Source organism: Ammodytes marinus (genome assembly GCF_949987685.1).
Source record: "Ammodytes marinus genome assembly, chromosome: 9".
Lineage (NCBI taxonomy): Eukaryota > Metazoa > Chordata > Actinopteri > Uranoscopiformes > Ammodytidae > Ammodytes > Ammodytes marinus.
This window is the reverse complement of record NC_137213.1, coordinates 9,487,123-9,498,095: the sequence shown is the minus strand read 5'-3', so window position 1 is coordinate 9,498,095 and position 10,973 is coordinate 9,487,123. Positions and strand designations below refer to the sequence as shown.

Sequence of the window (10,973 nt, the reverse complement as noted above, 5' to 3'; positions counted from 1 at the left end):
AGAAAGAAAATGTGTCTGTCGGTTTTTGTTGGTGGTGTAACATGCACATGCATGGCCGCTCCTCCTTTGTCCCCTCGTTGCCATCTCTGAAAGGAGTGTAATGTCTTTAGATTTGCTTTCGCCTGCACCCCATCCTCTCTCTCTCTCTCTCTTCGTCCTGTTAACTATAATGCTACTCAGGAAGTACAGCGGACCCCCCCTTCCCTTAGACCCAGGAGTCTGGTGAGGCCGGATAGTGGCTGGTCTCGTAGTTGAGCTCGCTGTAGGGCCGCGAGGCAGAGTAGAAGTCTACGTAGTTTCCGGTGGACTTGAGGCCCCCCAGGTGCATGTTGACGTCTCCCTGCGGGGGGCGCCCTCCCGCTAGCACCTGGCTCTCATAGAAGGCCTGGTCCTCGTAGTTGACACCCTCGGGCATGGGAGGGGGGTTCTGGAAAGGAGGGTAGGGCTCTGAAGGCAGGCCCTGAGAAGAAATCTGTAAAAAGAAAAGATAACGAATCATCACTGAGAAAAAAGTAATTATTAATTATGATTATGATCGTAATTATGATGGCCAGGTCCAAAACCATCCTGAAGTGACATCTATTTGATATGAACAAGTATTACAAGCCGACCATGCTTTAAATAAACAATCGAGGATGCACATCTAGCTACAAATGCTGCTTTGAAAGCACATTGCCAAAAAGTAATGATAGTTTTTAGACAATTTGAGCCTATAGAAATAATGCAAGATGGCTGGCTGACCAGTCCGTTTAGCTTGCCAGCAAACTAGCATCTACGCACAATATTGGTTTGATTGATGAAGGTTAAATGGATACTGATCTTTGTTGTCCATTGAAACTGCCAAGTCATAAGTTAAGAGATAAAACCAGCCTCAGATATTAGTGCCAAAGGGTGGATGGGTAATATGAAAGGCATTCACTGGCAACAAAGCAGAATATCATGCCAGACCACTGCAGTAATAATCACGTCATCAGGTTACGCCCGCCCCAGAGGCCCATACATAAGGCTCTGGCCCGACCATATCAGATATTACGATTTGATTGATTGCTTAGAATTTTTCTGACATATTTAATGAAGTTCGTGTCCAGACCAGTAGCCTGAGCAAATTCAAAGTAGCCAGCGGCAGGTCTGGATTTCCAGGCTAACTGAATACACCTTACAAGTTCTAATTTGAAATAAACAACACATATATTTTCCGTTGAACTCAGAAAAAGCGGCTCATACCTGGTTATACTTGAGGTCATCAGTAGGCGACACATACGCTCCTCTGTGTAGCGTCGAAGACCCACCGGACATTTGACCTGTGGAGACGGAGAGTTACAGGACTTTAGGTAAACATTAAAGCTCATTCAGATATGACCGGAAAGCCAAGGCGGAGTGTGGCTAGGCTATCAGTAGCTATCTGTGGAACCTGACACATTTTTTCATTAAGAATTGAAATTGATGATGAATGATGATGATTAAGGAGAGCAAGAAGGCGCTCCAGCTTCTCCCTTAATTGCTGTTGCTGTGCCATCATTAACATGACTTAATGCTGAGAAGAACCCTCATGAAAAACAACGATGAAAACAACAATAAGGTACTGCATCGATCAAGATGTCACATTTTAGGAGACTCCATTTATGCAGGGAACTTTACAAACACTCAAAAACCACCAAAGGTTCCCTGAATATTGAGGGAAAATAATAATCGGGCAATTCACATTAAAGCTGGGGTATATGATTTCTGATTGGTCAAAGTTAACATGAGCTGTACAATTAGACAACTCAGAGCGAGGCTCCGATTCTCTGTTCTTATTGGCGGTTGGACTGTCCAGTGTCCATTCACTTTGGCACAACGTTGTTGGTGTGTAGAGCGTGTCAGGGAGGGCCCATAGGGAACAAGTGGAGCGGTTGAGCTATTTGGATTCAATTCTCTATCCAACTGCCATTTTCTTCCCAAATCCTCCTCCCCAGCTTTAAGTGGATGTTTTGCATTTTACTGCAAATATGAACTCTTATTGAGATATATTTGGCTGTGTCCATAATAAACAGCTAGATAGGTTTTCCAAAAGGTTGAACTATACCTTTAATGTTTTTAAAACCCTTCACGCCCACATGGTTTCTAATCATTCAAAGGTATTCATTAATCTGAAATCACACGGGAGAATGCAGCACGGAAAACCCTACCTGTCATGGTGTCTTTCCGCGATGTGTGTTCTCCTTTGTTGCCATGGTAGCTGGCATTGGCGGTAGACTCGTAGTCTGCCTTCCGCTCCTTCAACGCCATCATCTCCCTGGGTGAAGCAGGGGCGCTCACTACACACACACACACACACACGCACACACACAGACAGAATAATATTTAACTCAAATGTCAACCCACTTTTAGATCCATACAGACTGTGGACACTACAGTACAACAGGGGGGATGAGAGCAAGGCTGGAGTCCTTTCATAGAGAGATTTCCAAACAGTACTTGCCTGAGAATATATTACTTTTTTTTCTATTTGCCTGAATCACGACAAAGGCACATCACCCTGAGGCTCCACTCTATCCAGCCATCACTTTGAAACAGGGTGATAAACAGGGGGCACTACTGGGCGCTGTTTGTATTGTGACTAGTGTGTGGGCATTGTGCCATTCTAGCTTTCTTTCAGACGAGTGTGTAATTTCAGAGAGATAAACACTGAGTCATCCCTCCCCCTTGTTTATCTGGCTTCACTCTGCCTGTGTCTCCTCTTCTCTCTGTCTGTCTGTCTGTCTGTCTGTCTGTCTGTCTGTCTGTCTGTCTGGCTACAGGCCACCATCTCTCTCCACCTGTATTTACTACATATAAATATTTTCACTCATTTTAAAACGCCCACTGGCCTATTCATCTCTGAATGCCTTTCCATTTTTCGCTTGACAATTAACTTGTATCAAACAATAGAAAAGGTATCACATCTACAGAGAAAACGCTGGAGTGAGGGGAGGGCAGCGAGTTAGATCAGCAAAGCCATTGTGGAGGAAGCCAGGCAATTAATTCAGAGCCATATGGTTCCGAAGCATTTTTCTCTAATATTTTGTTCACTATATCAGCTGCCTTTCAAGTGGAAGCTGTCGTGCCGGCCACACTTTAGCCTTTATGTGTCGCTGTATCTGACAATGTGCCTCTCTTGTTCATGTTCCAACACAGTTAGTGTTGATCCATTCACTCATTAATGATCTGCTAATATCACCAGTCTATTGTAATTCCGCCACCATCTCGCCCCAATTACCCACTGCCTGTCACTGCGGCAAAGAACTGTTGGAGGAATGCACACATTCTGAAGGCTATATACACACAATGGAACACTTTCTGTTCTAAGTGAAACCTTTCCACAGCGGTGAAATCAAACAATTGGCAAATGGACCATCTGCTTGGATAATTGTAAACAGAATACCCAAAAGAAAATGTGGGTTTCACTTTAAGTTGACAGCCTCGTAAATCTGAATAATGTTACATAAATCCTTTCTTTTTTTCTTTTCTTTTTTTGGGATAGCTTGTGCATTTCTTCTAGATTGCTTTTGCATTTTCAAATGAATCTGACTTGCTGCCTTGAGTACAATAAAAACACAAATAACAAGTTTAAGTATCCCCCCCTTTACCGGAATGGAGAATATGAATTCACATTGGGAAAAGAATTTGCACAAATCATCAATTATGTAACATTCACTACCCATCAGGTTATGCAACAATATCAGTACAAAACTATACAGATGATCCTTTTGAGAACACATGAAACTCCGTAAATGAGCCACAATATATCAGGTCTCTAGATGTGGCTTATTCTGGGTTGGTGCCATGCCATAGAAAATGTAATTTTCCATATCAAACACAATAGCTTTAGCTTTTCCCTACAGCTCAACGTATGAATGTTTTGAGCAAACCTAATTGTTTGAGTTTGGACAATTGGAATATACAGATTGGGTCCTTTGACTATGTAATGAGCAGAGCAGGCATTTTATTTCCTGACTGTTTTTTCTAGCCAACCAAAGTTGACCTTTTAGGACAACTAAAAATCTACTCTTACTGTATGTTTTTGTTTTTTCTATATTCTAAATACGAATGGATCTCTTAGCAATCTTATTCGGCTACAGCCAGTAACAGCTCTGTAAAAGGTCCAAGGGGTCAATGTAATGTAAAAGGTCTTTTTTTAGGGGCAATGTAATAAATGCAACATTTGTTTAATCTCTAAGGCACACCGAAAAAGAAAATGGTTTTAATATACCACAACAGAAATGAGTCAGTGTTGCACCGTTGAGGAGATTCCTCTCACCGTGTTAAAGGTCCATAAAAAACGAGAAGGTTTATTAGTAGCGGTGAAGAGGGGGCGAGCTTCCGTTGTGCTCCAAATGGTCATTAACCAAGGATTTAGCAGCAAAATAACTGTTAAAATGCATCTCTAAAGCAGCCCGCGAGAGACTGTAAAAATACTCCACCCTTTGAAACTGAACTCTGTTTTTCAGCATAATAATGATCACATAATCACCTCCTCATACACGCCCGGGGGCCAAATAACCCACCGGCACTACAGTGTCTCTTTCCGTTACAACCCGGTAATGTGTGAATTAAAACATAAGGAACATTTACATAAAGGACACCTCTGTTTGAATGACAAGTTCCCAGGAATCTTACTCTGAATTGTGAAACAGCTTGATAACACTCCACTCCACACCTAATGGTAAATTGACTTATTTAGCACTTTTTAGCTGATTTTCTCAGCCCCAAAGCGCTTTACTTTTCTTACCACATTCACCCATTCACACTCACACTTATACACTGATGGCAGTAGCTGGTGCTATCTGAACCATCGGGAGCAATGTGGGGTGCAGTGTCTTGCCCAGGGACACTTCGACATGTGGCGGGTAGGCGGGGGATCGAACTTCCGGCCCCGCAATCCAGTGGACGACCGCCCTACCCACTTCGCCACTGCCGCCCCAGATAGTCTTAGTCATCCCTTTAATTTTTTGATAAAGCAAGAAACCTTTTTTTTTTAGGAGGCCAGGATTTGACAGCAGAATCATTTTGTCGGAAGCCGCCATAGTGTGAAGGATCAAGCCGACTGCAGCCTGTATATTGTTTGACTGCATGTGCTGATGGAAAGAGTGATAGAGGACAAAGGAGGACAAAAGGGAAGACAGTAGGAGGGGGGGTATGGACTCACTTGATCGATTGTTGGGTGAGGTCCGTACGGGAGAGATGGATGGAGTGCGAGAGGAAGAATAAGGTCTCTGTCTGTCTCGCTCTATTGTGGAAGAGGAGCCGACAAAATGGTACTGGGCGTAGCCATCCTGAAGAGAAGGGGATGAGAGATGAGACAATGTTAGAAATATTGCACTGTATCTGCATGCTACGGCCATTACTCAGCTTCTAGCGCGTCAGTAATATATACTGAGGCGCCAAGACAAATTATATCTCCAGAGTTAAAGCTTCAGTGCGTAACTTTTCCATATAAATGAATGTAGGTTAAATTAAAGTCAATCACCAAATGAGTAGACACAAAGTTGATTCAGCCTATCAGCTCCACATAACTTTCTTTGTATTTCTCAGTACGGCAGCATTTACAAACTGGTGTTGCTCCCCCAACACTGGTGCAGGAGCTCAGAAAAATCAAAAAAAGAAGCACCCAAGAAATGCTTCTGTTGTTGATTCTACAGCTTGGAAAAACCTGGATGTACAACAGAAGGTTTAAAATCCATGCTCCACCACCAAAAAGGCTTGCCCCATGTTGATGCACCGACAAGTGTTGTTGTAATTACTCAGAATTCCTCATTGGAGGCCACAGAAGTTACACACTATAGCTTTATTACACATTGAGCCAGTTACCTTTTTGTAGAGGCTGCGGAGGTCTCTGTACTGCCACATGCTGTTCAGGACTTGGGACGCTGCTTTCACCACTTTGGGACTATGTCTGGGAATTCAGTAGAGAGGAAAAGAAAAACACATACAGCATAAAGCTCAACAGTCCTTTGTTTGTTGCCAGTGGGAGTTATATACACAGCAGAAACCAGAATAATGAAAAAGGTAAATCAAAGACACTGAGCCAGTGTGTAAAACATATTCTCACCCGCTGTCTCCAAAGAAGACAAATACGGCACTTCAATTGACCAAATTGCATAAATGCTTGGTTGACGGATAGATTAGCGAGTATTTCATTTTGCCTCCCCCAGGGTTTTGACTGGGTGACTAATGGCTGTGGGTGTAATTGGCTGGTGTGGCCTTATCAGTGCCTAAGAAATGAAACTTTTATTTCTCTGAACCATTTGGGTGAATGTTATTGTTGGGGATTCTGTGTGATTGCTTATTCTGCCCTTGGAGTGATGCAAGGCAGGGCAACGCTCTTTGAAGGAGAAGATACAAAAAATATGAGAAAAAATATGACGTGTTTATCTGTGGATTTATAGGTTCAGTCAGTACCTGTGAAAAAACAGAGGTGAAATGAACAAACAGAAAATAGCAAATGAGGACATAGCCTACTTCAGAATATTTGGTTTAGAACTGACGCAAACCTGAATAAGATTTTTTCACACAGCTAAAGCAAGAGAGCACTTTGTCAAGCGAAAGCCAACTGGTGAGATACACTGTACAAATTAGAAAGATAGGAAAGCTCAAAATATAAAGGCAGCCGTCTTCACTAGACTTAGGAATTTTGAGTCCTACTAAAACTCTTAAGTATTTAGTAAAACTGCCTACATTTGGGCCAACTAATAATCTTTCAAGTTTTGAGTTCTACAAACTAAGAATTCAAAACAATAACAGTTGTGCCGACTAATTCTCTCTTTTTTTTTTTAATCACGAAAAAAGCCTAGCTAAACTCCTGATAAAGCTAACTAGTGTAGCATATCTCACTAAATGCCATCTCAATTTTGGATTCCAGTGGTTTTCCAGGCAGCTCACAAAACAGATTATTTTCTTAATCAAACTAGCCACAAAAGGTTACATGCAAAGTAATCCCAATTATTATATTTGTTTGGGAAGCATTTGTTATTCTGTTACCCCTGTTGCTCTTTCCCAATCGTCGTTTCTACTTTCAACCAGCTAACAAAAGGCAATAGGCAGGTAAACAAAAGACTGGCCAAACTTTGTTTTGGACCTTATTTTCTGTTGACCGTAATGACTGCTGACTCATTGGTCTAAAACAGTGGTTCTCAAAGTGCGGCCCGCGGGCCGAAGCATATCTGGCGGCCCGCGGCCCGCATTGAATTATGAATTATTAAAAAAAAAAAAAATTATCATATTTTTTTTTTTTTTTTTTTAATTGAAACTGACGGAGGGGATGCGTCCCCCGTAACAGTAGAAACAGTACAGGGGTCGAAACACTTAAATATCCCTCCTAATTGTTTGTATTCATTCCCCACTTATTAAACTTGCGAAGTTCGGCTGGCCTCTGCCTCTCGTTGCAGACGGCTGGTCAGCCTCCCGCAGTGCAGCAGGCAGTGTAGTGGTCCCGATGTAAGTTGTTAGATAGTAAGCTTGTCAAGCCCAATACGATGCACTTTCTCACATTCAAGGTGAATTAGATTAGGTCAAGTGTCAAAGGATGGATGCTAACATTATCTGGTTTCTAACTCTTTTGCCTAAAGTTTTTAGCTAACAAACTAACGTTAGCTAGCTGCTGATAGCCATGGAACTATCTGCCTAGTTGACTGCTGATAGCCCACCCTGTTTATTTCCAATGTATAGTGTCATAATAGTTAACACTGCTGCTGCATCATGAGTAGTGAGTCCTACAAAAAAACACTCCAAAAGGTGATACGTTTTCAATGTGTAGAAAGTTTTGAACAATAAAGTAGAATAAATATTTGAATGCAATACAGAATGCCTCAGTGCCTTGATTTATATTCCATTAGCTGTGTGTCAATGGGAGCGAGTTGTCTTTTCCTTAACATTTCCACCATAAATTAATACAGAAGACACAAATTACTGCATAAAAATTAACCAAAATGCACAAAATGAAGTGTTCGGACCTCAAATTTTTCTGGGGGACAACCCCCAGACCCCCGCTTTTAATGTGTGTTCCCCAATGTTGAAATGAGACCTAGCCCTTCATTTATTACTTTAAATGTGTTAATTACACAGTGTTGGATGCTGACCAATACATGTAAACTGTAAAGACGCAAAGACGCTGGCCATTGAAATTATTTCAGTTTTATAATTTTTTTTCCTTCGGCGGCCCTCGGTCCAATGTTGGGTTCCTAAATTGGCCCTCAGCTATCAAAAGTTTGAGAACCCCTGGTCTAAAACAAGCACACAGACCCTCCTCTTGCCTCAGCACTGTGACTGTCTGCCCACGACCACAGCCATTCATCAGCCCTTTCCTATTGTACCTGGACTGATGAATGTGTCTACATGCCCCTCTTGGTTCACTCCACCAATCCATCTCTTCATCCTCATGCCTACATATTTCTTAATCCACGCCCTATAGCCCTAGCTAGCAACTAACATGTTCAGTCTACGGACTATGTGCTCTGCTAATGAGCATATTAGCAAATCTGCCAGCGGTTGCTATTTTTGTCTCCAATTGGGATTCAATTCCAAATGAATGAGGTAATTAAAGGTCACATATCATGCTCATTTTAAGGTTCAAAATTGTAATTTGGGTTTCTACTTGAAACTGTTTTCATGGTTTAATGTTCTAAACACCCTTTATATTTCTCACAGTGCCATTGATTAATCTTCTTGTTTCACCCTCTTCCTGAAACGCTCCGTTTTAGCTAAGCCCCACCTTCCAAAAAGCCCAGTCTATTGCGTTTGGTCAGTTCCCCCACGTGGGGGCACAGGTATAATCTGCCAGCTCAATTCAGGGGACTGTCATTTCAGGCCTACCTGGGGGTGTGCTTATCAGAGGTGGATGTAGTGCTAACGTAACCCTTACAATGTCATAAGGGAAGAGAAATCTGAATGGAGGTGGAGAAAAAGAGAGGGTTGTTTTTTCTCATACTTGTGGAGTCTTAGGGCACACTGGGGACCCATATTAACATTGACAAACCATGACGCTGAACGCTGATGCAACTTCTTTTCAAACAGTTAAAACTGTTATACTAACTGTTGCAGAGCACTACCCCATGATGGTCCTTCCACCCCCAAACCTCCTCTACACATCCTCCTATACCTCCATCCTCCCTTACACCCTCTTAGGCCTAACAGCACCATCTCTCCATTAGCCTTACTTGTCTCCTTTGCTGCGGGCGATGCCTATGAGCTTCTCGATGCCTCCGGCGTCCCTGAGGGCCTTGGTGTTCTCCATGTTCTTGGTAATGACCTCGTGCAGAGCGCAGCAGATGGCCGTGACAGTGTCGTCTGACATGGTCTTCCCCATCAGGCTGCTGCTGCTGGTGGTGGTTGTGCCTCCACCTCCCCCTCCACCGGTGCCACCGTTACCGTTGTTGTTGTTGCTGCCTCCGGGCAAACGGTGCACTAGGTCCCTCATGGCGTATTTACCTGTGGGGATATTAAGGGGGGTAAGAGTGACAGGGGTGGGGTTTGAGTAGGGTGGAATAATGTAGTTTAAAGGTGGAGATAGAAATGAAATGGACAATTGTATTGTTGGGATGCTCTTTAAAGGTCACATATTATTCTCATTTTCAGGTTCAAAATTGTAACTTCGTTTTCTATTAGAACCTGTTGTCATGGTGAAGTGTCCAAAAAAAACCTTTATCAACTGCTGAATCTCCTCTTTTCAGCGTCTGTCTGAAACACTGTCGCTTTAAGCCCCACCTTCCAAAAAGCCCAGTCTGCTCTGATTGGCCCTGAATCAAACTGCTGGTTTGAATCTAACTGCAGGGTATCTGGGGGTGTGCTAAATTAGGTTGGGAATTAGGGGGCGTGTCTTATCCCTTAATGACATCACAAGGGGAGATCAATCTGAGTGGTGATTTTTTGAACACAGGTTTTCAGAGAAGTGGAGAAAATGATTGAGGGTGTTTTTGTCTCAGACTTTGGGAGTCTCTAGTGGCACCTGGGACCAATATTAATGTTGAGAAAACATAAAAAGTTAATTTGGCATAATGGGTGTCCTTGAAATCTAACATTAATGCCAATAAAGATGGCTGAATTTTCATGAAAATGTCTGATCATTTCCAACATATCTTCACTTCAGCATAAAAGGAAAACAACAAAAAAACTTAATCGTTTCCCTTTTGCTAAGCCCTCAACCCCTAAGTCCCTACATGGGCCATGGTCTCTGCTATTTGCTTTTTTTTACTTTAAAGTCCTTTGAAGTAGCGGCTTAGACAATACACCCTGGCCTTGTGGCTGTCAGACAATGTCTTGGCCATGTAATCGAACACAGACCAACTACATTTCCCATGATACTGTGGTAATACTGTCAGGCCAACTTGTCCACTCTGCCCTCTGGCCCTCTGGTTCTGATTGGGTCATTCCCCTGGAGGGGTGGGGGGACCTACTGACAGTTCACATCCACACATGTATGTGTTTTCCTGCTGTAAATATACTGCTGATGCATGAAGAATATATATGTAGGCCTATACGATTGATTGATGACTTACATGACGGTAATTGTAAGACAAATAAAGTATTGCACACGTATAAACTGGCTTATTACTTTAAGTTATCAAACATTTGCAGTATTGGCAATATTCTCGATATTCAGGCTGAACATTTATTTAAAAAATCAAGCCCTCAATCTAGTTTGTAATGTTGCAGCAATGGCCCATAGCGGACCTGTCTGTGCAAACAGTCAGTGCGTTTCCATGGCACAACTAGATTAGATTATCACATATATCGAACTAGACACTCGAACGGACCGTGTCACTTGTCTGAGTTTACATGGCCTTTCAGATATCGGATAAATGTCCAATGCATGGCTGTCTCCACTATGCTAGGTGGCGCTGTAGCCCTTTCAACCATGCTTTCAACAAGTGTTGAAAGAGCCACGTCCGGTTCTCTTCCGTCAATAACCCATGGTGTAGCCATGGGTGTAGCCTATCACACGCAGGCACACAAGCACA

General features: G+C 42.6%; 1 protein-coding gene across 4 annotated transcripts in view; it reads right to left on the bottom strand.

Moving 5' to 3' along the window:
* Positions 1 to 205: 205 nt before the first annotated feature.
* The window catches only part of ctnnd2b (catenin (cadherin-associated protein), delta 2b), a gene marked incomplete at both ends in the record, with an annotated part of 130,470 nt that continues 119,702 nt past the window's right edge, over positions 206 to 10,973 (bottom strand). For all 4 annotated transcript variants that reach the window (XM_080033444.1, XM_080033445.1, XM_080033446.1 and 1 more), the window contains 6 exons: positions 206 to 472; positions 1,225 to 1,301; positions 2,169 to 2,297; positions 5,168 to 5,294; positions 5,830 to 5,914; positions 9,174 to 9,444. In XM_080033444.1, coding sequence (XP_079889570.1) covers positions 206 to 472; positions 1,225 to 1,301; positions 2,169 to 2,297; positions 5,168 to 5,294; positions 5,830 to 5,914; positions 9,174 to 9,444 — 956 coding nt within the window. The remainder of the gene's footprint in view (positions 473 to 1,224; positions 1,302 to 2,168; positions 2,298 to 5,167; positions 5,295 to 5,829; positions 5,915 to 9,173; positions 9,445 to 10,973) is intronic.